At 40.0% G+C, this 27,314-nt stretch overlaps 1 protein-coding gene across 2 annotated transcripts in view; it reads left to right on the forward strand.

Annotated features, from left to right (window-relative positions):
• The window catches only part of F13A1 (coagulation factor XIII A chain), a 164,642-nt gene that overhangs the window by 92,174 nt on the left and 45,154 nt on the right, over positions 1-27,314 (forward strand). For both annotated transcript variants that reach the window (XM_007073130.3, XM_007073131.3), the window contains exons 7-10: positions 351-525; positions 3,767-3,905; positions 24,055-24,158; positions 25,543-25,631. In XM_007073130.3, the coding sequence (XP_007073192.1) occupies positions 351-525; positions 3,767-3,905; positions 24,055-24,158; positions 25,543-25,631 (507 nt within the window). The remainder of the gene's footprint in view (positions 1-350; positions 526-3,766; positions 3,906-24,054; positions 24,159-25,542; positions 25,632-27,314) is intronic.

Here is a 27,314-nt window from a genome sequence, read left to right on the forward strand (position 1 = left end):
TGGGTGCTCTTCCTCTCTTCCTCACTACTCCAACCAGACCGTGTCCTAGGCATATCTTTTCCTAAGCATGTGGTGAAGACATTACAACTCTTCCTAGCTGCTATTCAATACCACCTTAACTTCGATAATATGTTATTTGAGAGGCAGCCTTGGCTATTTGGTTTTCTCTTGCACAGTTATTGTGTCACTTTCCCTGATGACACAACAGTGAATGGAACAGTAGTGGAATTGTTTTTATCATGAAGGACATTTGGAAGGCACTGGATGCCTTAGCTTGCTTGATGTCAGAGACTAGAGAGAACTCTTCTAAATGTTCCTTCTTCCTTCTTACCACTCATGGTCTCATTTAGGTTAATGCCAAAGATGATGAAGGTGTCCTTGTTGGATCCTGGGACAACATCTATGCCTATGGTGTCCCCCCATCAGCCTGGACCGGAAGCGTTGACATTCTGTTGGAATACCAGAGTACTAAGAATCCAGTCCGGTATGGTCAGTGCTGGGTTTTTGCTGGTGTCTTTAACACATGTAAGTATCCAATTGAGTAACATTTTTTTAATGTAAAGGGAATTTTACTTGAAGACATTTTATCTATAAACTGGCAAAGAGATCTAGCAACCCCTGTTAGCTCTCTAGAATTTATGGATGGCTATTCTGGGATGTAGTCAATGCATAATTAAATTGTACTGGGCCAAATATGCTCATAGTTTCTCTTTGACTGCAGAATCTTTATAGAAAGGATGATGGACTATTTCCTACATAATCCATCACTCAACACCAAGAGAAATGGGAGGAAGAGGCCCAGGGGCAAAGAAATTTTGTGAGGGAAAAGATATGCCATTTTCTTTTCAGTAACCACCCACCCCCCGCATTTTAAAAAGACTAAATTAACAAAATTTTAAGTGATAAATAATAAAAGATATATACTGTTTATTTGTTATTGAAAATGTTATAAATATGCTTATTACTCTCCTATTGTTTATCACTGAGAAGTTTTATAAATATATGCACTTAATTTTTACCATAACTGTAGTAGGGATTGTGACAGGTGGTCTCATCTCCATTTTTACATGCAAATCTCAATGCCCCTGAGCAATTAGATATCAGAACTTAATGAACAATCTTTACTCCCTAGTTTCCCTTTTAGTTTTTAATCCACCCAACATCTAATCTATAGGGGAAAACATATGAGAACAGAATTATTCTCCTTAGCCTCATGCATCATTTTTTGAAATGGCATTTGCTTGTCTAGATCTGGACAACATTATTGTTAATTCAGTGAATATTTTTAAAAATACATTTATCTCAGTATGTCTTCATCATTAGTAATGATTTCCATTCACTTGCCATTTCTACAGCCTTGGAGAAAACATTAAGCTCAAGTTGGAGTGTCCTTTCTGCTTGCTCGTTAATAAAAAATGTTTTTTACCTAGTTAGCATTTTTTCTTTTAATCAGAAAAATCAAGGAGGGACTGGTGGCTGGAAGCCAGGATGAGTCCATTTTTTATAAATGATCATGGAGCCTCACAGTTTTAGCTCAAAGTTGTAATAGTCCAAGATTAGTCAGTGATAGCCAAGTGGAAAGAAATTGTGAGTCTTGTGTTGTGTGTTTTGGTTTTCTATGGGATTCAACTAGGTAAGACTATTTTCTTAGTCATTTGCATATATCCAAGGGCTAAAGTAATATATTTAGAAGAAATAAAGAAATAAAGGCCAGTGTATCAGTTTTGTAAAAGTGCTGGTCTCTGATGTTCTAGCAGAAGTTAAACTTCATGATGGAATAACAATTAGAGGTAGCCCCCTCCCTCACCGTTCCCAAGCCCAGACCATGTGGAGGGTACCCTATGGGAGAAGCTTCTCATAGGAAATTCCTCCAGGAACACAGAAAGGACCCTCTCTCCCTTGTGTCTTCCTGCTGTCTACAATTTCACTATCCCAATGTAATTCCTTCCAGCTTAGAACCAGATAAAATAGTGAACACCTTCCATCCATTTACGCTTTTTTTATTTATAATTTGTATATTTGTTACTTTATTGCTTAACAATGCTAAACATTCACATCTTCAAAAATAATTATTTTTTTATTTTTTATTTTTTAAAATTTACATCCAAATTAGCATATAGTGCAACAATGATTTCAAGAGTAGATTCTTTAGTGCCCCTTACCCATTTAGCCCATCCCCCCTCCCACAACCCCTCAAGTAACCCTCAGTTTGTTCTCCATATTTACAAGTCTCTTCTGTTTTGTCCCCATCCCTGTTTTTATATTATTTTTGTTTCCCTTCCCCTATGTTTTTTTTTTCTCTTAAAGTCCTCATATGAGTGAAGTCATATGATTTTTGTCTTTCTCTGACTGCCTAATTTCACTTAGCATAATACCCTCCAGTTCCATCCACATAGTTGCAAATGGCAAGATTTCATTCTTTTTGATTGCCAAGTAATGCTCCATTGTATATATATACCACATCTTCTTTATCCATTCATCCATCGATGGACATTTGGGCTCTTTCCATACTTTGGCTATTGTTGATAGTGCTGCTGTAAACATTGGGGTGCATGTGTCCCTTCGAAACAGCACACCTGTATCCCATGGATAAATGCCTAGTAGTGCATTTGCTGTGTCATAGGGTAGTTCTATTTTTAGTTTTTTGAGGAAACTCCATACTGTTTTCCAGAATGGCTGCACCAGCTTGCATTCCCACATTTATGCTTTTTGTATGAAAGAGTCATCAGGTTTATTCCTGAAAACAGGCTTTGGTGGTAAGTTAAGGCAGAAGCACAATGTGAAGAAGTCACAGTAAGAATAAACCCCAAGAGGGAAGTTGGGAGGAAGGCGCTGCTGGTGCCCCAGTATCAGGCTTCACCTGTCCTTAACATTATGAGTTTGGCAGACTCCGGAATAAGCCTCATTTTGGGAATTAGTGGTCAGCCTGAAATAGAACTAGGGTGCCAATCATGTTACTGGTAAAACTGTGCCTTGAATAGGGTCTGTGAATCAATAGGGGAAGACAGAAGCAGGAAGCGGGTGGTAAGTGCCATCATTTTTGTTTAGGGTATTAAGATTAACTCCATTAATGAGGACACTTGAACGCTACCAGACTTAAGTTTGGACTTCCAAGGTTGTTCTATTGAAGGAGGTGGATAGTCTTTGGTTAAAAATGCTAAACTATTCTGAGGGGGGAAAAAGGCAAGCCAAGTCATTAATCTTAAAATTGTCAGCTGAATTATTTTCAATGAGCCCTGATGTCTCGCATCCTGGGAGCCAGGGAGGGCATTTGGATTGAGTTTAATCAATAGGTACATATGGCAAGAGATGCATCCAAGTAATTTATTATCTAGCAATTAAAATGAATCTGTAGTGTCGCCCTCTATCAAGTGTCACAAGAGCAAATTCCAACCAGGAGAGCTAACACCACTGAGGCCCTCTTTCATAGCTTCCTATTAGCTGAGTTTTTTTTAGATTATTTTCAGCAACATAGTCCCATTAGATGAACTAAAATAATATTACTTTAATGACTGTATGATTAGCAACTAAACAATTGTAACCCTGTTATTGGGATTTTATTCCTTTTATTCCACTTATTCTGAATAATCACACAGCAAGATTTCTCTCCATAGTCCCAAAGCTTGACAGTAGTTCCCCTTCTTCAGTATGGAACATTTGAGGATAACACGTGCAAAGAAGGAAGTCCCTTATGAGAAGGGATTGTTCACTATGTATTTATTAAATTTTGGTGATGGGTTTCATTGTGGTCTGTCCTTGCTTCCAGTTTTGCGATGCCTTGGGATACCAGCGAGAGTTGTTACCAATTATTTCTCAGCCCATGATAATGATGCCAATTTGCAAATGGACATCTTCCTGGAAGAAGATGGGAACGTGAACTCCAAACTCACCAAGGATTCGGTGTGGTGAGTTTGATTTACAAAGGCATTTGCTGATATCATATTAAAGTGATATTACACATTTACCACAAGACAGGCTAGGCCTAATGTTTCTTCCCATTCTATTTTAAGGATTGTTCAATACCATAGTCAGAAATGTCTGATTGGCAGAGATTGTTTTCAGCTAATGAATGAGAAATGTTACTGAACAGGCAGTTTGCGTTTCTAGTAATAAAGATCGATCATTGCATTATGACAGCAACCACTGAAAAAGCCCATAGTTTTAGCTATGCCTTTAGGCCAGAGCCCACAGTTGCTGCTCTCTACTTTAGTATAAGAATATTATGGTGAATGGCAGACATATGGGAACCCAGCATTCTCTTTCTCAATACTCTAAGAGTAATATATCTAACAATTATTAGGCACTTACTATGTACCAGTATCTGTGTGTAGTCGATCGTATCTTATTCTTTGAACAGCTTTATCATGTGGGTTCTTATTATATCGCCATTTACAGATGAGGAAACTGAGGCCCAGAAAGGTTTAAGTAATTTGCTCAAGGCCAAATACTTGACAAGCCGAGAATAAAATGCAAATACACCTGACCCTTAACCACATTTTTTTTTTTGCCTTTGCAATATGGGATTGCTCTTGGAATGTAAAGACGTGGTTCTTCTTGATTTGTGATTTCATCTTTCAATCAGAAATAGAAATGGGAGTCTGGGGCGCCTGGGTGCCTCAGTTGGTCAACCGTCTGACTTCGGCTCAGGTCATGATCTCATGGTTCATGAGTTCAAGCCCTGCATCGGGCTCTGTGCTGACAGCTCAGAGCCTGGAGCCTGCTTTGGATTCTGTGTCTCCCTTTCTCTCTGACCCTCCCCTCCTTGCGCTCTCTCTCTCTCTCTCTCTCTCTCAAAAATAAACATTTAAAAAACGTTTAAAGATTATTTTAAAAAAAGAAATAGAAATGGGAGTAAAGTTGAAATTGTTACTAATACCAACCACATAGTTCTTTCGCTGCCCTGAACAACTTCATCACAAGCTGACTATGGGGAGTTTAAGATCCCAAAGAAATTTCCTTAGTCCACAGGACCTACTCAGTCCAAAACAATATTCTAAAAGGAGGGGAGAAATCCAAATGTAAAAGATATTTATGGAGGTCTGCATGGGGGAAAACTGCCAGGCATTGAACTAGTTGGAATTTCCAAGCCAAAAATGTGTCTCCTATGGTTGTTCTTTATAAGTAATAAAGCTAAAACACTGTCAGTTGTAAAAGCATCCGAATGGGGATAGGAGGAAGTTACAAGCTCATTTTAAGAGAAATTAAAAGTTAGAAGCGCCTTAACTCCCCCGTGTTACAGGAATGAATCCCAGTTGTAGGAGCAGCGTTAACTTGCCAGTGCTGGTAAACGCTCATTTGAGGATGTTGCAAGGAGGAAATCGCCGAACTAGTAGCAGAGTGCTACTATGAATAAAAAAAAGTGCAGTTCATTTGAAGGGAATGATCTGAGCAATGGTAAGCAAGAGAGGACAGGCAAGACAAAACCTCACCTCTATAAATTGAACAGCAATTTAAAGCATCATTTAAGCCCTTGGAATTACAGTATAGCAGCCCTGAATGTATATGGAATGACAAAAACAGACCAAAATAGCTGCCCCAAAAGCCTGTTGTCACAGTTGAAAATGGCAAAATGAGAATTATTTGGTATTCTGTACTGCACACCTTTTCTTTAAATACACACACGCGCGCACACACACACACACACACACTCACACACACACACTTAATGCCCTCGTAGCCAACTGTGGCTGGAGATGATTCCTCCCTGTTCCTTGGTCTAAATGTCCCCATCATAAATCTCAGTGGGCATCCTAGCAAATAACCCCATGTAGCCCTAAACAAAATTGATACAAAATTGTGAAGCTGATAGATTTTGTTCTTGGTAACCCTTTCCTCTTTCGGCTTTCTACTTGAATTCCTTTCCCTGTTCCTGTTGCCCTTTGCTCCCTCATTGCCTTCCACAAAAGTCCCATCACCCTGGGACTATGATTCCTGATTGGAGACCCTTGCCCATCCTCCACCACCGGACCACTGCCCTAGGCTCCTCTTCCCACCCCATGCTTGGTGCATGGTGGGTTTTCAATATATGGTGACTAACGTCTCACTAAGCCAACCTGGGACACAACGGACCACGGAGCACAAAGATTAAAGGCTCAGTAAGGTCTGAGTCCAAAGCTTGGCTCTGCCATTGACCAGCTGTGTGACCTTGGGCAAGGCATAACCTCTCTGTGCCTCTTTCCTCCTCTAAAGCAAATTTCCTATTTCATTCAGCACAGAGCCAAGCATAACAGGTGCCTAATGAGTGTTAGCTGTTATTATTGCCTTCATTATTAGTCACACAGCTGGAATTTCTTGGAGGCGGTATGTTGCCATCAACCTAAGCACATTGAAGCAGTCTGAAAAAGAGGGGTGTGTCCCATGTCCTAAGATGACTGAGCTATTTCTTTCACTTTGGAATATTTTTAAAACAAAAGCAGAAATCTGTGTCTACCCCAACCCTCCCAGTGCAAACACTAGTGGATCCTACCAACTATAGATGTTCCATAAAACCAAAAGTATTTCTGAGACCCTCCTTGATTGAAAAAGCTGGTAGGGACTTTCCCTGGACACATCAATCAATACATGGTCCCCACCTCCACACACCCCCACAGCAAGCTCTCGCTTAGACAGTTACTTGCTGTGTGACCTTGAGAAAATGACTTCACCTCTCTGAGGCTTCAGTTTCTTCATCAGTAGAATGAGGATAACCATTTCCTGAAGGGGTAGCTGTGACAATTCAATGAGGTAATATAGGCAAAGTACTTACTGTAGTGCTAGGCCCAGACTTCTCAGTGCTCCTCAGTGCCTGCTCCTTAGATTAGTAATGGCCACTGGTAAGAAGCAGGGGCTGCCTGAGCTATAGTTTGGCGGGGGGCAGAAGGCTGACAGAGGCTGAGGTGAGGGCAGGGAGGATTTGGTGGTCATCAGCTGACCATTCAGAAGCCAGTACAGCATAGCTGACAACACACAGCCTAACGAATCTCCTAGCAGGGATCTCAGGAGTAAGTGCCGTCCCCACAAGGTCCTGGACCCACTACCCTCCTCAGCCTCCAGTCAGACAAACTTGACCCAACTACCTCCTGATTTGTGTGTGATTCCTGCCCTCCTTGCCCTGCCCCCTCCTCTCTTTCTAAAGGCAGCCATGAGAATGACTTCTTGGTATCTCTGTCTTGTGCCTCCATCATCTCTTCAACACTGAGGTGTCCTGGTGGTACACTGTTTGTGGTGAATTAATTTGTCCAGTGGGCCCCAGTGGCCCAGGGTGTCCCCTTCCTTGTGACTCAGCCAAGCCCAGTGTGCCCAGAGAAGTAAGCCAGTGTGAAGGGTTCAGAGGGAGAGTGCAAGAATGCTTTCAAGGGCATATTATCCTCAGCACTCCCCAAGACCAAGGTGGCTGAAGTGTGGGGTTTCAGCCCATGCTTTGACTCTTCTCCCTCTAGCTCCACAGACTGTGGAGGGCTGACTGCTTATTTTCCTGCTTCCTGGTTTGCCACCTCAGATCCCTGAATGGTAGACGTTCCTCGAAAGTGCCTTGCCTCACAGGGAGCCGTTTTGCACAGAGCGGACACACCGCTGATGCCCACAGAGGGAAGAGTCCCCTTCTTAGCAATTCAGGAGAGGGAGGGGCCAAGGCACCTTGGAAGGGCACAGCTGGACAAAATAATTGGACCTCACAGTAGCAGATGAAATTCTGAGAGGGCCAACGCAAGGTAACATATCCTGGAAGGAACAATTTAAGCCTCCTGTCCCCTGTGTGCCAATGGGTTTTGAATTATGTGTAACCTCTGGAGGAAGGCATCTATGAATCACTGCGGACAGTTTAATGAAGATGCTTGTGCGATGTTTAGCTGCAGTGCAAACAGTGAATAGGGATATGAGGGCTCGTTGAGGAGGGAGAACACAGCTCACTCTGATGGGCAGGGGTAAAGTGACGGTTTGGCCTCACCTTGAAAGAGCTCAGTCTGATCACCTCATTATATGACTATCACAGTAGAAATGGAAACAATTTTCAAAGAAAGGGATGGTGGCACTTATTAGTGTCATGAAGGTATTTCTGTGAACAGCTCTTCTCCTTGTAAATGAAAGCGTTTATCCTGTGTCCTTTTTGCTGGAGAGGATGTAGTCAGATTTGATGATTCTGGGTGAAAGAACTATGCCCACCTCATGGCTGGCCCCCACCAGACTGCAGCCCCCACAGGGGGAGCAGTGTCTGATCTAATTTATTTTCATTTGTTTTGCCAGCATGTAACAGGGTGCAGGGCACAGAGCAAGGACTTAATAAATGGAATTGGTTGGAAAACATTTTTAATGCTCATTTAACTGAATAAGTGTCATTTAATTCATTTAACAAACACTATTGTGCACTAATATGTCCAAATACCAGATGCTAAGGATTCAGAGAGAAATTAGTCAGCCACTACCCTTGAGGAGCTTGATCCAATGTTCGTGGATGAGACAACCATGTATAGAACTCTATAAAATATAACACCAGACAGCATGGAGATGAGGGAAAGGGGCTTCCATTCTAAGCCCAGGGGAGCAAAGGCAAAGGCTGTTCACCTGGGAAGTGGCCATGGGCTCAAAGCCATTATCTCCCTGTAATCATCTGGCTGTGCTGTTCACAGATAGAATGTCAGGGAAATGACCTTGGCCCACAGATGAAACTCAAGGATATTCCTGTAAAAGTCTAAAGCGCCGAGATGAGACAACCAGAGATCAATCTGCTTCAAGAACCAGGCAGGAAGGAATGAAAGCTTATGCAGAGTTAGCCTGTGTTCGTATGACCACAGTCGTTGAATATCCAAACTTGCTCTAACTCACCTTCCAGCCCCTTGCCACTCCTTTCCTCTATGCCATCAAGAACACCTGGCTCTTTGCCTGCCTTCCTGAAGGAGCTGATACCCCCAGGCTGTGCATTCAGTGAGAAGTTGGATCCTTGTTCTTCACCTTTCACCACCTTTTCTGCTTCTCTACCCTCTAAGTGTCTAATCCCTGCCTCCTTTAAGGACAAACCCACTCCTCACTCTCTTAGTTTTAGAGGTCCAACAGCCAACAGTGTCCCAAATTCCCTCTGGAAGACAACAGCTCTCTAGATCCCATGACTTCTTTTTGTTCAGTTTCTAAGCCACTCCTCCCCATGTCCCTTTCCATCCTGCTCACATTCCCAGGGAAGTTGTTCAACTCCTGACAATGGAGCTTCAAGAGAGGTGGGCGGAAGCTCGTGCTATCCATGCCCTCAGGATGTGAAGAGAAGGGGGCTGAGCACATGCGTGTACGCCAAGATCCATAGCTGACCCGTCTGCTTCTCGAGGTCCAGCTGATTGGCCAATTGGCAGATGTAGAAAACATCCTAACTCGGAGTTTTAAACATTTTATATGATATTAAAGATAATTGGGAAAATGGTGAACACTAAAACAATCAGCAAGTCTTTACTTCCTTTATTGCCTTTTCATTTGAAATTCAGGAGGTTTGATTAAACTGGCGTTTTCAACTTAGTTTTTGAAAATAATTGTGAACAAGCACATTTGTATTTATCCGTTTCTGCTCAAAGTTGCAACAATCTAAGCATTAGTCAGTGATCCAAGTGGAAACTAATAACAATTTTATTTTGTTTTTCCCCAAGGCATCATGGAAAAACAGTATATCAAGTCAGACTATTCTTGTAATTTTTTTCCCTCCCTCTCTTCTCTCCATGGTTTAAGGTAATACAATTAGCTCTGCCACTAATTAGCTGGGTCACTTTGGGCAAGTTGCTTGACTTCTCTGGGCTGTAATGTTCTCATATGTGAATGTATGAGTTTGGTCTTAATTATCTCTAGGGACATTTCTAGCTTCCCCCTAAAAAAAAAAGTTTTAATAAATTTCACTGTTCTTCCAGCAAGGGCTTTCCTCTCATAATTCCAGAAAGTTCTAGAAAGTAGAAGTACCATATGCTTCTACAACGGTAGAGCATAGTTCTCTACCACTTGCTTTCTGTGAAGACCTGTTCATCTGCACAGGGCCAGCTGTGATCCACTCACTAGGTGCTGCTTTGCAAATTGACTTCCCATCAGCTCTCAAGGAAGGAAAAAAAAAATCAAACAGACACCACAGAAAAATTTTGTAGTTTTTGGCATCAGTGAATCTCGTTCTTTTACAAAAATTCCAACTTCCTTCAACACTTGTTGGAAAGAGTACAGTTGTTATTGTTTTATTTTTTTTCACTCTAAATGCAAAACTCTCTGCTGCAATGGGAAGTATTGACTCTATCAATAAAGCTCTTTGGAAACAAGTTTTAGAGCAGAAATTAAGCAGCCTTCACACCTGGAGGCCAGCACAGGATATAATACTGATCCTAATTCTCATTGCAGTCTCTGCACTGGGCATACTGGTTTGCATATTGTAGGTGTGTTTTTGAAGTTTAGATTGATCTATCTTGTACATTGCTTTAGAGACTCAGTGTGTTCCAGCTAGTTGGACTTTCAGATTCTTGTATAATACTAAGCTTTAATTACTGTATGTGCAAAAAAGGATTATACAAAAACTAATTCCAGATGAAAAAAAGTAGAGAAAATTTTCTGAATATAGACCAAACTGCTTACAGATGTTTGTAAAACTAACCTGTGATACATCCAGGCTACCAATTCCAAACATCTACGAAAGACATTCTTTTCAAATAGATTATCTTTTTAATGTTACCGTCAGCCAAATTGTCTTTGAGGGACTCCTCTAGAGCAAGATCATGAGTTCTGTCACTAGAGAACTAAGAATATGCACTCTGAATCTATACCAGAGCCTTGAAGAAAGGATGGGAAAAGTTATTTGCCACCTCCAAAGAATCAAAATAGCTCATGCTTATGGAGTGCTTTCACTGTGCCAGGTTCTGATCTAACTGGGTGACACATAATAACTTGTTTGATCTTTTTAACAACCTGTTAGGGTACTTGCTATTATTGTCTCCATTTATAGATGAAGAAACTGAGGCACAGTAACCTAAACATAGTCAGCAGCCAATAAGTGGCAGAGCCTGAATTACAAACCCAAAGGGGTTGACTCTAGAGCTCACTTTTTAAATAATACTTTTACTGAAATATAATTAACATAACAGTAATTTTAAAATTACAAGATTTTATATTGGGCTTACAATATAGAAAGATATAATCTAAATTATAATAATAGCACAAAGGACAAAGGGAATGGAACAAAGTTTTCGTATGTTATTAAAAATAGGTTGGTATTAATCTGAACTAGAGTTTTCAGTTAGAATGTTAATTATAATCCCAGGGAAACTACTAAGGAAAAACTGAAAAAAAATATATAGTGAAAGAAACAGAGAAAGAACTAAAATGGCATACTAGAAAATATCTTTTTACACAAAGTAAAGAAGGAATGAGGAATAAAGAAGAAAAAGAACATAATACATATAGCAAGGAACCAGTAAAATGGCAGATGTCAGTCCTACTTATCAGTAATTGGATTAAATGTCAATGGATCAAATATTAAGATATGCTTTATGGCCTAACATATGGTTTATTCCAAAGAATGTTTCATTCCCATTTGAGAGATGTGTATTTTGTTGCTGTTGGGTAGGACATTTTGTAGACATCCATTAGGTCTGGTTGGCTTGTGTTGTTCTAGTCTTCTATTTGCTTGTTAATCTTCTACCTGCTTGTTGTGTCCATTATTGAAAGTGCAGTATTGAAGTATCCAACTTTTATTTGTTAAGTTGTTTTTTTCTTTTTTTGTTTGCTTGCTTGTTTGTCTTTATTAAGGTACAAGTGACATTGGTTTTGGGTGTACAACATAATGATTAATATTTGTGTATATTGCAAAATGATCACCATAAATTACATAGTTACAAAATTTGTGTGTGTGTGTGTGTGTGTGTGTGTGTGTGTGTATAATGAAGACATTTAAGGTCTCAACTACCAACGTTCAAATAACTGGAAGTTTGTATCTTTTGACCCACTTTACCCCTTTTGCCTCCCCCCTACTCTTCACCTCTGGTTGTTAAATTGTCTATTTTTCCCTTCTGCTTTTAGATATGGGTATGTTAATGATTATTATGTTTTCCTAATAGCATTACCTTTTTGTCATTATAAAATTTCCTCCTTTGTCTCTAGTAACAATATTTGTCATAAAGTCTATTTTGTCTGACATAAATATAGCTGCTCCAGTTATCTTTTGAGTCTATTTTCACAGCCTGTTTTTCCATCTTTTTACTTTCAACCTATTTGCATCTTTGAATATAAAGTGTATCTCTTGGATAAAACATGCAGTTTTGTTATCCATCTTGCCAGTCTCTGCCTTTTGACTTTAGTGTTTAGTCTACAAGTGTTTAATGTAAGTACTGATATATATCTGCATTTTACTATAACCTTTCCATATGCATTATGTCTTTTTCTTCCCCTATTTCTCCATTACTTTCTTACTTTGTGTAAAAAAATATTTTGTGGTATAGTATTTTAATTCTTTTTCTGTTTCTTTTGACTATATATATTTCACTTTTTTCCTTAGTAGTTTCCCTGGGGATTACAATTTAAAACCATAAATTGAAACAACCTGGTTCATACTAATACCAATTAATTTCAATAGCATTCAAAAACTCTGTTCTACTCCTCCTGCCTTTGTTCTATTATTGTAATACAGATTACATCTTTCTACATTATAAGCCCACCAACACAATTTTCAATTACTGCTTTATGAAGCTGTCTTTAAAATCTGGGGTGCCTGGGTGGCTCAGTCAGCTAAGTGTCTGACTTCAACTCAGGTCATGATCTCACAGTTCATGGGTTCGAGCCTTATGTTGGGCTCTGTGCTGATAGCTCACAGCCTGGAGCCCGATTCGGATTCTGTGTCTCCCTCTCTCTTTGCCCCTCCCCCACTCACTCTCTGTCTCCCTCTCATAGATAGATAAATAAATAAATAAATAAATAAAATCAGAAAGAAGAATTAAAAGCAAATATACATTTATACTGTTTTGTTTATTTCTCTATGTAGTTACCTTTGCCTTCTTTTTTGAAGGATACTTTTCTTAGATATACAGTTCTTATTTAACTTTTTCTTTCAGCAGTTTGAACATATCATCCCACTGGCTTCTAGCTTCCATGGTTTCTGATGAGTAGTCAGTTTTCATCCTATTAGTGATCTCTTATACATAATGAATCACTTTTCTCATACTGTGTTCAAGATTTTCTCTTTATTTTCATCATTCTGCAGTTTGACTCTGAGGTATTTAGGTGCGCGCGCATGTGTGTGTGTGTATATATATATCTATAAATGTATGTGTACACACACACACACACACACACACATATATATACATATATATATATATATATATATATATATATATATATATATATATAGCTTTGAGTTTGTCCTATTTGAGATTTTTTGACTTCTCAGATATATACATTAATGTCTCATCAAATCTGGAAAGTTTTAGCTGTTATTTTTTTCAATATTCTTTCTGCTCCTTTCTCTCTTTCCTTTTCTTCAGGGACCTTCACTATGAGTATGTTTGTACACCTGCTGGTATCCCACATGTCTCTGGGGCTTTGTTCATTTTTCTTCATAGTTTTTCTTCTGTTATTCAGACTAGTCGTTTCAACTGACTTATCTTCAAGTTCACTTATTCTTTCTTCTTTGTGTCTACTCAGATCTGCTTTGGAGACCCACTAGTGAATTTTTGAATTTTTCATTCTAGTTATTATATATTTCAGCTCCAGAATTTCTGTTTGATTCCTTTTCATAATTGTTATCTTTTTCATTGATATCCTCTATTTGATTAGACATCATTCACATGGTTTTCTTTAGTTATTTGAACATGTTTGTTATACCTTAAACTTTTTGTCTGGTAAACCCAATGTCTTGGCTTCCTTGGTGATAGTTTCTCTTCATTTTTAATTTTTTTAAATGTTTATTTCTTTTTGAGAGAGAGAGAGTGTGCATAAGTGGGGGAGTGGCAGAGAGATGGAGATACAGGGTCCAAAACAGGCTCCAGGCCCTGAGCTGCCAGCACAGAGTCTGGCACGGAACTCTAATTCACAAGCAGTGAGATCATGACCTGAGTCCAAGTCAGACACTCAACTAATACCCAGACGCCCCAGTGACAGTTTCTCTTGATTGTTTTTGTTTGTTTGTTTTTCTGTATATGGACCATACTTTTCTGTTTCTTTGCATGTCTTCCATTTTTAAACAGTACTAGACATTTTTTTAATGTTTATTTATTTTTGACACAGAGAGAGACAGAGCATGAACAGGGGAGGGTCAGAGAGAGGGAGAGATGCAGAATCTGAAGCAGGCTCCAGGCTCCGAGCTATCAGCACAGAGCCCGATGCGGGGCTTGAACTCATGGACTGTGCAATCATGACCTGAGCCCAAGTCAGATGTTTAACCGACTGAGCCACCCAACAGGTGCCCCAACAATACTAGACATTTTAAATAACATAATGTGACAACTCTGTAAATCAGATTTCCTGCTCCCCAGAGTCTGTTGTTGATGTTTGTGTTGTTGTTGTTGTTGTTGTTGCTGCTGCTGCTGTTTGTTTGTTTGATGACTTTCCCAGACTAATTCTGTCAAGTGTCCATTCTTTATCATGTGTGGCCACAGATGTCTCTGCTGGGTTAGCTTAATGGTCAGTTAACAGTTGGACAAAAATTTATTTAAATACCTTGAACTAACAAGGCCTCAGTCTTACTAAGGAGCTCTCTGTTTGTTGGAAGAAGGTCTTCAACACTCCATCAGCAAATTTATAATTCTGCTGGTGCCTTTACTTCCTGCTTGCACAGTACCTCGAGATCAGCTAGAAATGAGAATTTAGAACCCTCTTAGGGCTTTCTTGGGAATGCTCACAGCCCTGCATATGTGTGTGGCCACCTAGACTCAAGAGTATGTCAAAGTTGTTCAAAGCCCCCTGTGAACATTTCAGTCCTTAGGGTTTCCTTTTAAGTTTATTAGGGAGCCAGCCTTTTATTATCACCAATTGGTGTCACCCCTTTATGCAACCATGATTTTAAACAGTTGCTTCTAATTATTTGTGAAAAACATCCTTTGGATAATGTAATTTGCACAGAGTGAAGTCTGAATCAAATCAAATAAAAAGAAGTCCTGGGAATGGAGATTTTCAGAAAACTGCCAAACAAGTTAGTGACAATTCTTTGGAGATGGCGCTTTTAGGGAGTTACAAACCCATTTTCTCCCCTTCATTGGTTGCTAGGCTGGAAGTTTTTATAGCTACCATATTTGTGAAGCTGCTGACTTTCATGACTACCATGGAGCTATGGAGAGGGGGAGTGGGAATAAGGCAAATTCAAATGCTACAAAACTTACTATTCTTAATGAGATCCATTTGTTTTTGTTGACTAAGTCTTCAGATTGTTGTAAGTCTTCAGTTCATTCACAGAGTTCTGGAAAAGTTGGCTTTCATCATGTTTGTTAGTATTCTCATTGTTTTTGTGAAGGAGCACTTTCTTGGAAGTCCTTACTCTACCATTTTAGAAATGTTTCCTTAGAGCACATTTTTAACCACTACACAAGTGATTTCAAATTAGGAGTCTACCACACTCCTTCACAGTTTTACATTTTGTAGGAATATTTTAGTATCTAGTATCATCTTCCTGACACATACCTGTTGAAAGACGTGTTATTTTATGTATACCCTTTTATTTCTCTATTTATTTTGTACATTATAGGGCATTATATTGCTCTTTTAGAAATTGTGTGTAAAAAGCTATCTATGGTCTTAATTTCAGCATAATAAAGGAATGTTATAAAATATTTGCTTTAAAACTAGGAAGGGGCATTGTTTTTTGAAGGTTGAAAATCATTTCCGTAGACTTCCCTTTCCTATGATAGTCCTATAAGAGAATATCTTCAAAGAGGACCTGAAGTCCCCAATATACTCAACATCCACTTGAGAGAAAGCAAGGAGGGAGTTTGAGAAGTTAAAAAAATCAAAGGCTACTACAAATACATCTCAGAAAATTAAAATTCAAGAGAAAGTGAGAGCCATCTGATAAATCACATAGAAAGCACTAAGATATTTTCATTAATAAGAAAAATATCATGTTTTGGTTACTCATAAATTCTGCCTAAGAGAGTCATCATACATACCATTCAATATTTACCAGTTTTTACATAATTAAAAGCTAATAAAATATAGGGGCCTCTGGGTGGCTCAGTTGGTTAAGTGTCAGACTTCAGTTCAGGTTATGATCTCATGGTTTGTGAGTTTGAGCCCCACATCGGGCTCTGTGCTGACAGTTCAGAGCCTGGAGCCTGCTTCTGATTCTGTCTCTCCCTCTCTCTCTACCCCTTCCCAGCTCATGCTCTGTCTCTCTCTGTCTGTAAACAATAAACATTAAAAAAAGAAGCTAATAAAATATACACCACACAGGCTATACTGAATGTATTAATTTCTTTTGATGATTAATAAGACCTCTAGAAAACCTTGTATAAATAAGAGCTATCAACCTTAGAATTTTATATTCATAAAGAGCTTTATAATGCAAAATGATAATTGTGGTACCTATTGAGACTGTTGGCTGTATTTTTTTTAAATCCCTTCAATGATTATGGATAAACTTAGGCAGGATTTATTATAGGCATTTTTTATACATTAGAGTTACCCAAAACAAATCTTCTCAAAATCCAATTTTTTCTTCATTTTCAGATGGGATATCAATTCCTAATTTTCTATGCCAGAGAGAGTAGTAAAGGTGGACACGGCCTTATGTTCAAATTGAATCCAGCACAGGGAACCCAGAAGAGTTACAGGGAGCCTTCTGCTAAGAAGTAATGGCAAATGCGGGTCATATGGACAGATGACATCTACTTCCTGAGCATTTTAAGAGTTGTTTGTTTTGTTTTTGCTTTGTTTTTGCCAAATTTAGTTTTATTCTCTATCTTACCCTTTTTCTGGGGCCACAATGAGAAAAGTAAAACAGATAATCAAAACAGGGGAAGGTATCAGGGCACCTGGGTTACTCAGTCATTTGAGCATCAGCTCAGGTCATGATCTTGCATTTTGAGAGTTCAAGCCCCTCATTGGGCTCTGCTCTGGCAGTGAAGCCTGCTTGGGATCCTCTCTTTCCCTCTGTCTCTACCACTCCTATGTTTGTGTGCTTTAAATAAATAAATAAATAAATAAATAAATAAATAAATAACTTTTTTAAAAAAAGAGAGAGGTGCCCAGGAGGCTCAGTTGGTTAAGTGCCCGACTTTGGCTCAGATCACGATCTTGTGGTTATTGAGCTCAAGCCCCACTTCGGGCTCTGTGCTGACAGCTCAGAGCCCAGAGCCTGCTTCAGATTCTGTTATCTCCCTCTCTCTCTCTGCCCCTCCCCCACTCGTGCTCTGTGTCTCTCTCTCTGTCAAAAATAAATAAACGCTAAAAAAAAAGAGGGGAAACTATCAAAAGAAGAGAAAAAAAGAAATCTATGTGATCATCCCCCAATTTTTAAAAAAATTATTATTAATAAAGCTGCTATAAAATGCTCTCAATAAACATGCAAGAAACCAGTACCTGGAAGCTTAAGAAGGGAGTGGAAAGGCTAAGGACTAAGGAAAGACACACTCCCAGAAAACTTCATAAATGGAAACAAACTTCTTAGGTACTATGGTACAGTATACCCAATTGAATACATCTGAGCTGGCATTTATCCTGTACATACTGCTAGGAACATACAGTATTTAGGCTGAGTGTCCTTTCTGATTGGTTGCAGCTTCCAGTTGATTCATGTCTGTTTCTGAGCAGTTATTAATTATTCTGAGCATCACCTCTTCTATAAATGCACCTCATAGCTTCATTTTGGGAGTTACAGATCATTCCCAAGCCCACCCCCCATCTTCAACCCCCCTCTAATGGCATCTCTCATGCTACATCAGACTGTGCTTAAACTACTTTCTCATCGGAGGATCCCTCCAATGCAAAGGACATGCAAAACAAATACCTTCATTACTTCTCTTTTTTCTTGGTGGGCAGTTGGTTTCTTTGGGGGAGATGGGGGGGTGACACTAGCCTGGTCTCCCCCTGATTGGACCTCTGACTTTGAATGACAACCCCAGCAAGATTTTAAATGTCCCTTCCTGGTTTTAGTATTTCAACAGCCCCTAACTATGAACAGCTGCATTCTAAAGTAGGGTAGTGCTCCCAGCTCCCAGCTCCCAGCACCATAAAAGATTCTTCCAGCATGCCTCCCTTTCTCTGAATAATTCCTTTTTGTTGTCTTGCTTCATTACCTTTCCTAACTGACAAGTTTTTTCTTGGTCCAAGCTTTCATTTCCTCTTTGGAATGTCTTGTTAAACAAGCCTCAGAACCCACCAACTTGTCCCTATTTCTTTCAACAATTCCCACCCCACCCCATGCCTACCGCCATTGGAATGGCCAGATCTAAACAATTTCAGGGTGTGCTGTCATTTCTGTCACCAATCTCATTGCCTGGATTAAGAGTATAACAAATGAGCCAGGGAAGTGGGGCTGTGCCCATCTGCTACAAATACACAATTTGCAAGATAGATAAGTATCTTTCTTCCACCCCCTGTCATTTTTAAAATAAAAGAATTCAAATATTTGGTTTACACTTGAAGTTGGTCCAACACATCTCCTCTAGGGCTTTCTCTCGATCCTATTTGTACCTTCCCTTGAACCATAATAAAGCTGCAAAAACAGGGTTACAAGCCCACAGCTCTTTCTTCCCTTTTAGTGAAAACTTCCTGGACAGATTGTAAATGAGATGACCCTGTGGAGTGTTTAAGCAGTTAGCCAAGTTAAAGGCGGTAAAGGTCTCCTTGTTAAATTATCCACTTCATTGTCTTTGAACATCTAGAACACAGAGCCCCAAAGCCCATCTAGATCTCAGCTGTGTTCTCTATGTCTTCAACATCCCATGGGCTCTAGCAACTGTAGATATGACCTGAGCCAGTGGTTAGAACCAGAGCAAATTTTGAACTGTGCACTTACATTTTTTTTTTTTGGAGGGGGGAAGGGGGTACTAGTGCATGTTTATTATAAAAATTTCAAACATTGCTGAAAAAATCATACAGAAGTCAGTCATCCATATTCTAACTGCCCAGAAAATTTCCAGTATCTCCTTAAGTATCCTTTGATATGTCTCTTTGCATATCATATTCATTTTTTTATTGCTGCATGACAAATTACAAAAAACTTAGCAGTCTAAAACAACACAAGTTTATTTTCAGTTTCTCTGGGTCAGGAGTTTGGGCCAGGTTAACTGGGTCCTCTGCTCAAGGTCCCAAGTAATGGCAATCAAAGCGTAAGCTCGGGCCGTGGTCCCATGTGATATTCCGGGCTCTCTTTGAAGCCCTTTTAGTTTCTTGTAAAGATTCAGTTCCTTGCAGCTGTAGAACTCATGGAAGCTTCCATCTTTTACAAGGCTAGTAGGAGAATGTCTCTGCTGCTTCAGGTCTCCACCTTGCTCTGTCCCTGACCTCTACACCCAGATTTAAAGAGTTTACCTGATTAGGTCAGGCCCACCCTGATATCTCCCTTTTAATTAACTCAGAGTCAACAGATTAATTACCTTAATTACATATGCAAAATCCTCTTTGCCACATAAAGTAACATAATCACAGGCATGATACACCATTCTATTCATAGATTTCACCCACATTCAAGGGGAAGAAATTATACAAGAGTGAAGGTCATTTAAAATTCTGCCTTCCACGCATATCTACATGTACAATGAACACATACACTGTGTGTGTTCTGGAGTATGATTTTTAACATTTAATATGCCATAAGTATCTATCCTGCCTAATAAATGTAGATCTGCATTTCTGTGGCTGAATAAATTCTGTTTCATATTTCAAAACAATCACATATTGGACAGTTAGGCTGTTTCTGATTTTTCTTCTTGCAAATTACACAAGGATGAACATTCAGATATATTTGTCTTTGCACCTATGCAAAGATTATTTGGTGCATATAAATTCCAAGGAAAGGGGTTTACTGAAGGGATAAACTAAACCAATGCTATGACAGTCCCTCCGAAGGTCCCTTAGCAATGCATGATGCTATTTTTCCAGTGAGGATCTGCCTTTGGTGAAGATTCTGTGGGTCCTTTGTACCAATTCTGCTGAGTTATTAGCATCCTTGAAAGAAGTTCTAGAAATCACTAGCTGTCACTGCAGGAAACAGACAAAAAGTAACATAAAGCACTTGTCACTTGTCACCCCCATCGTTATTCTCCCTCAAAAAAGTTATTTTCAACTTGATTAAATAGCTCTCAATGAAATGAGGGCTTTATTTTAATTTCCACACCACTTCTTTAGAAACCAGCAACAAGAAAACTAGATCACTTTGAAGGTTTATAATTTTCTTTTACCTTTAAAGTGACACTGTGCATTCTGATTGTAGAGTGAGAAGTCAGGTTTCAAATGAAGCCTCTGAGAAAATATAAAACCGTGAATCTTAATAGCTAACAAACAAACAAGAGTTTAATTACACCTGCCTTGGAGATGTCCTACACTTACTAAAGGTTGTCCTTGCTTTTCAACCAAGCAATTCCTAAGGGCTAGCTTTAGTGCTGGGAATGTGACGGTGAACCAGACAGAACCCCAGAAGTGAATCACTCATGTTACGAATGCATAATGAAATTACAAGATGAAAACAGAAAGACCATGACAGATCTAGATAAAGAAACTTTAAAATAACCTTTCAGGAAGCATATGTATTTCCCAACCTGCAGAGCAAGGAAATGGAATTCAGAAATGTCTGTAAATATTAGTCCCTTTCACGGTGGACCTTGAAATCAAAGACAAGCATGTGTAACCAGAAATACTTAACATCCAGCCCAAAGTGAACTCTCATGGCATGAGTTCTCCCTGGCTATTCTTCAGCAGAGAGAATGGCATGATTTAAAAAAAGCCCCATGGCTTCGGAGGTAGCACCCTCCCACTCTGTTCATGGCCGGCCTGAGAGCACAGCCATTGGCTTACCACCCACTGTCTAAGGCCCAGCCCCAACCTCAGTTCCTTATCTGAGATCTGAAACTCAGAGCATGTTTATCTTGTTCAAGGCTAACCTGGCTCAGGGTATTTGAATTTAAATAAGGAGATTCTGGCATCTATTAATCTAGGGTAGTGGTGTAACAGTGGAATCTTAGCAAGAGCCAGGATTGCTAAACACAGATTGCCCACACGGATTGTGTAGGAAGCAGGGCTATGTCCATTTGGGATTTTGCAAATGTTTCATTGCTGTTTCACTGGATCTCTCTGCCTAATGATGCACTTTCACTGTTCTGAAGGGAGGTGAGCAGTCGTGTTTAAGCTCACAGTGACCTTCCTTCCAGCTTTAGTGCAAAGATGCAGGCTCTCAAGTGGGAACCAACCTCATGTGCCTGTCCAACACCTCCACACCTTGACCTTGACCTACATCTACATCGCCCTCCCCCTGCAGACAATGCCTCCACACCCATGCATGGTCTGGCTCTCCACCTCATCCTCCTGTGCTCTTTGTATTCCCATCTTTTATCCCATCTCCTATTCTCTGTTCCTGCTTCCTGTCCACTTGTTCCTCCTCTGTAGGCACAACAATCTCTTCTAATGTGAAAATCACCAAAACAATCCTCCCTGTGTTGCATTACCTTCTAGCCACTGCCCTATCTTCACAACCTAGATCACTCTGAGGGGAGAAACCTGTGCTCCCCGTGCTCCCCTCCTCTGGCTCTGTCCTCACTCTCCTCCACCAGCAGTGCAGACACCAATAACTTGTCCAATCCCGAGTGTCACTTGTGCACGGAAAAATGTCTCTAGGATTTCACTTCCTGGGTTTCTCATGGGCACCCGAGTTCATCACGTCCAAAATTGAACTTGTCACCCACCCAGTACACACACCCCAACACAAACCGTCTTCTCTTCCTCCTTCATTCAGTCTTGGTAAATGGAGCCAGCATACTCCCTGGAAACCTGAAAGTCTTCCTTCCTTCATCCATCTCCCTCACCACCACAAGCCTGTCGGCAGTACCCGCCCATGGCTCCCTGCCCTCCCAAGGGATGGAGGCCACCTCAGCTCTGTCACCCATCCTGCCACCCCACCCACCTTCCACAAAGACAGATCTGCAAATTTAACTTGCCCAAGAATAGAGCTCAATTATTTGATTTGTGATAAAAGGATCTCACAGTCTCATCCTCCCCTATGGCATAGCTCATGGTTTAAGAGCATGGGCCCCAGAGCTCCACAGCTAACCAGCTCTGTGACCTCAGGTAAGATTCTTAACCTCTCTGTGTTCCCGTTTTCTCCCATGCACACTGGAGTTAAGAATAATAGTACCTTTCTAATAGGGTATGGGAACATCAGATGTACCAATGAACATAAAAGTTTGACAACAGTGCCTGGCACACAGTGAGTGCTATGCTATTTGTCAGTTTTGTGACTTCCTGCCCATGCTTGCCTCCCACCCCTCCTTCCCCCATGCACACAGAGATGGGAGCATGGCGCCCTCATGCCGCAACAAACAGTGTGCAGTCCCCCAGACTTGCCGTGTGGGCTATTTCATGCCTCCACAATTTTGTTCTTTCATCTCTTGACTTTCTAAACTCCCACATTTTTCAGGACTTAGCTCAAATATCACTCCTGCTGTGAAGCTTTTCTTCACACCCTGAGAGTTGCCCCACTGAGACCTCAGTGCATCCCAAACCAATTTCCACTGTAGCTAAAACCACTGCTACTAATTATTTTTAAAAGTCTGAGACTTAACTATTTTGGGGCACTTATTGCATTCCAAGCATTTATATGCATTATCTTGTTTAAGCCTCACAGAAAATTGGTTTACCTATTTGTCACTCCTCCTGGATCATGAGGGTCTTTATGGGCAAGAACCTATGTGTTGGTCATTGACACATCCCCAGCACCTAGTCTGGTACATAAAGGGCACATCGTTAAATTAATAACTCTGACTTGAGCCAATCAAAGATGAGCCGAACTCAGGGATGGGAACATGTCCGAATTCCTGACATTGAAGGACATTTAGGCAAAGGATAACTGTAGTTGGATTTGAAATTCAACAGTGCTATAAACAAAGACTGCAAGAACTACCTCACCCCGTTAAATTGTTATTACTATATGAATATTTTCTATAGCACGGACGGGTTAACGTGCTCTCATTTTTTTCTATACTGTCATATAATTTCAGGTCTTTCCAAGGACATAACAATATAATTCGTGATACCATTTTATTCCATGGTTTTGTCTTAAGGGTCACATGCGAAGTTCTGAAAAGTTTTGCATGACCCTCAGCTCGTAGACTGACCACCTTTGATAAAGGGTAAAGAGATACTTGTTCTGACATCTTTTTATTCTTGTTGGACACCAAGTGGAAATTTACCACAAATTTGAGACAATTATAATCAGGAGTTAATGTTATAGTTTCTATGGCAATGGCCTAAGCCCATAAACACAAGCATTTTATTGCTTAATTGTTACAGGAAATATGCTTTTTATAAATCTAATATGCATAAATATAAATATAAAAGAAATTCAAACATATATGTATTTCTATTCCAATTAACTTTTCTTTTCTACCCGTTTAGCACATAGTGCTTTCTGTTTCATTAAAGCAGAGAGTGGTTAAGATCAAAACTGTTTAGGGTGCCTGGATGGCTCAGGCTGTTAAGTATTAGACTCTTGATTTCAGCTCAGGTCATGATCTCATTGTTCAGGAGATCGAGCCCTGTGTCAGGCTCTGTGCTATCAACACAGAGCCTGCTTTGGATTCTGTGTGTGTCTCTCTCTCTGTCCCTCCCCCATGCATGCATGCTCTCTTTCACCCTCTCTCTCTCTCTTTCTCTCTCTCTCTCAAAAATAAACATTAAAAAAAACCTGTTTAATGCTCTGGGTGGTCTTGAAACTGATATTAGAGGGAAAGAGCCATGTTCAGATACCTGGTGCCCTCCCATGGTGCCAATGGAATGCATCTTCCCAGCAAACTCAAGGCCAGAATATCTCTCGGAGTCTTCAATTTGGTTTAAGCCGTTCCAGCAATTTGTATATAGCATATTTGCAGGAGTTTTGGTCAACTTTTTATTGAATGGGATGGGAAGTTTAATCTCACCAGAGTGGTGTTTTCTCAGGAACTACCACTGCTGGAATGAAGCCTGGATGAAAAGGTCTGATCTTCCTGTTGGATTTGGAGGTTGGCAAGTCGTGGACAGCACCCCCCAGGAAAACAGTGATGGTAAAACTGCATCTTCCCTCAGGGAACTTCTTTCACTGCCATCTTTATTTTGCTGTTAGGATTGCTTTTGATGTGTGGGAAACACTCCCTTTGGGAACCAACATCAAAAGTGTGCTTCCTGGGCACATGTACAGTATTAGCTGCCTGTCAATCAGGTTTAATTTCCTTTCAATGGCTGGCTTTCCCCTGATTATTCTATAACTGGTAAAAAAAAATTTTTTTAAAAAGCACAAAACTTAACATATATAATTCATCTACTCTTGCTTTGATAAGCAGTTTTGAAGACAAGAGAAAAAAATATATCTGTGTAAGCATTTTTGCTAGGCTCTAAAATATACCTCAGCCCTCTGTGATATACAGTTATAAGATATAAGGCAGTAGAGAAAATAAGGAACTCAAAAAATAGTTACAGATCATCCTTTAAATTGTTGTTTTCCCAGAACCTGATTTCTTTTTATGCTGTTTGATTTCTTCCAAAACTTAAGTATGTGAGTATTTGTCATCTAACTTACAGGCTATGCTAAGCAATGAGCGGCAGCTGTGACCTCCCCCAGACTTTTATAAAATCACATCATAAGCCTCCATTTCTCTTTAATATGATGATAAACATCAGTGGCCTGGGGACATTATGTTTACTTCCTCAGGTGTTGATATGAGATATTGACGTATGTATATATACATATATATCCATAAACATTCATTACTTATTCATAAGAGTCTCTTATGCTTTATTTATGCTGGATTTTGAGGAAGAATGTTCAACACTTTCTGGTGTTCTGGATCATATATCATGAGGAGACATCAGAGATGACTAATGGCAGTTAATTTCTTATTAACTAGAGTTAGCTGGTTAAAATAAGGAACTTTATCAAAGTATTCATATACCTACTAACTTCCTGAATGCATGTTGGGCATTGATCAACATGTGTGGTTAATGTCCAAATTTCCCTATTTAACACTTGACATATGTCCATAATGTCCAAAACCAAAAACCAAGAATCAAAACAAATAACAACACAACCACTAGGGACACATTACCCTTTCCAACATTCCAAACACCAGTTGGTTGTAAAAGGATCAAGCCTATGTAGGCAAACAGCTCGGTACAAACACACTTGAGTATGTGTTGTAGGTGGAAGAACAGACACAGAAATAGTGATGCCCTGTATGCTTCTCATGGCTTCAAAAATTTTTTTTTGAGGAGGCATTTCCAACAAAGCCATCTTGATTACACATGTTGGTCATTTGCCCTCTCTGACCATGGGAAGCATTTGGGCTAATTCAGCAATGAAGTTGGGAACACTTGCCTCTACAGAGCCTGTATCTGTGTCTGGACAGAATTGAAGATGACAAACTCATACTTCCCTTCCTCTGTGTGATGCAGGGATGTATCGGTGTGGTCCAGCCTCTGTTCAAGCCATTAAGCATGGTCATATTTGCTTCCAGTTTGATGCACCCTTTGTTTTTGCAGAGGTAAGTGAAAAACTGTAGAAAAGTGCTTTCTTCCCCAACCTGTTAACACTTGAAAAATAATACACCAGGTTGTTACTTCTAAATTTCTCAGGTACATGGCATGTGTTTCATGTCTACAAAGTTAACTAGACATCATTCCAACCTCTAGGCTCTTAAATTAAAATGCAGTTATTACTTAACTTTTTTCTTTCTTTGATATTCTAGGATTTTCTCCTTGAAAAGCAATTGCGTTACTAACCTTACCTTAGTTTTTCATGCCCATGAAATAGGTATCAACTGCTCCTAAGAAATTAAGTGGCTAAGTGAATCTTTCAGCTAAAGATTGGTAGAGACAGTCCATGAATTGAAATTTCAGAGCATACTGCTTCACTCCCAGACTAACCTAGCTATTCATGTAAAAACAAAATTAAATGCACGCCAGACATGGTGTTAGTCTGGGAACTGCAACCGATTTTCTGCCACTCCAGGCCATCCTCCGTCCACAGGGAGGGAGAGCCAAGTTGCTGGAATATGGAGGGGAGGGAAAGGCAGCCTGGAGGCAGCACACTTAATGGGTTGATGGGGACACTTTGGTGAAGGGTCTGAAATTCTGGAAGATGTGGATGGGGACTAGAAGCAGATGAGGTGGTTGGAGATTACTCCAAGGAGATCTCTAAAATTCAAATTAGATATAAGAGGTGTTGGTAAAGGAGAAGGCTGGGAGGCTGCTGAGGGCAGGGAGTAGAGAGCAGAGAAACATGTGACAGGCTGAGAGGCAGGATTTGCCCAGAGTATAGTTTCACCAATAAACTCAGTGGAGTAATGTCTGTTGTATACTGAGTTCTTACTATGTAATCACTTTGCCTACCATTTGAGGCTCTTAGTCACCCTTTAAAGTTGGTATTATGGGAACGCCTAGGTGGCTCAGTAGGTTAAGCATCCAATTCTTCATCTCCACTCAGGTCGTGATCTCACAGTTTGTAGTTCAAGCCTCTTATCGGGCTGTGTACTGACAGTGCAGAACCTGCTTGGGATTCTCTCCCTCCCTCTCTCTCTGCCCCTTCCCTGCTTACTCTCTCTCAAAATAAATAAATAAACATTTAAGTAAAATAAAATAAAATCAGTATTATGATTCTTCCCATTTTACAGAAAAGAAAATTGAGGCAGAGTGGTTAAGTAACCTTTCTACATTCATTGAACTAATGAATAATAATGCTAAGATCTAAAACCAGGCAGGTACTTATGCTCATGCCAGTAACCATCACACTCTATTACTACTCAGGAATGAATAAATACCTGTTATAAATATGTGGCAGGCACTGTCCTGTGGGGAATTCAGAAGCCTCTTCCCTTAAGAATATAGATTCTTGATGGGAGGTGACAGTACACAAGGCACATCAAAAGTTAAATAACAGTAATACGAGAGACGGTGGAACTAATTGTCAGATAAGCAATGTAGGTGATAAATGATCTATATTTAATACATGCAGATTTGTTAGTTGAGAAATATGGGTCAGGAACTGAGTAGGACAGTAAAGGCCATAAGACATGGTCCAGGGAGGGAGGGTGATATGAGGGCAGACAATAATGACACCTGTGTGATAGCCACAGTGGATGAGCAGAGCATTGTGGGAACACACGGAGGCCAAGGGGGTAAGAAAGATGACGGAGGAAGGAAAGAATTTTAGGCAGAGGGGACAAATT

This window comes from Panthera tigris, chromosome B2, assembly GCF_018350195.1.
Source record: "Panthera tigris isolate Pti1 chromosome B2, P.tigris_Pti1_mat1.1, whole genome shotgun sequence".
Taxonomy (NCBI): Eukaryota; Metazoa; Chordata; class Mammalia; order Carnivora; family Felidae; genus Panthera; species Panthera tigris.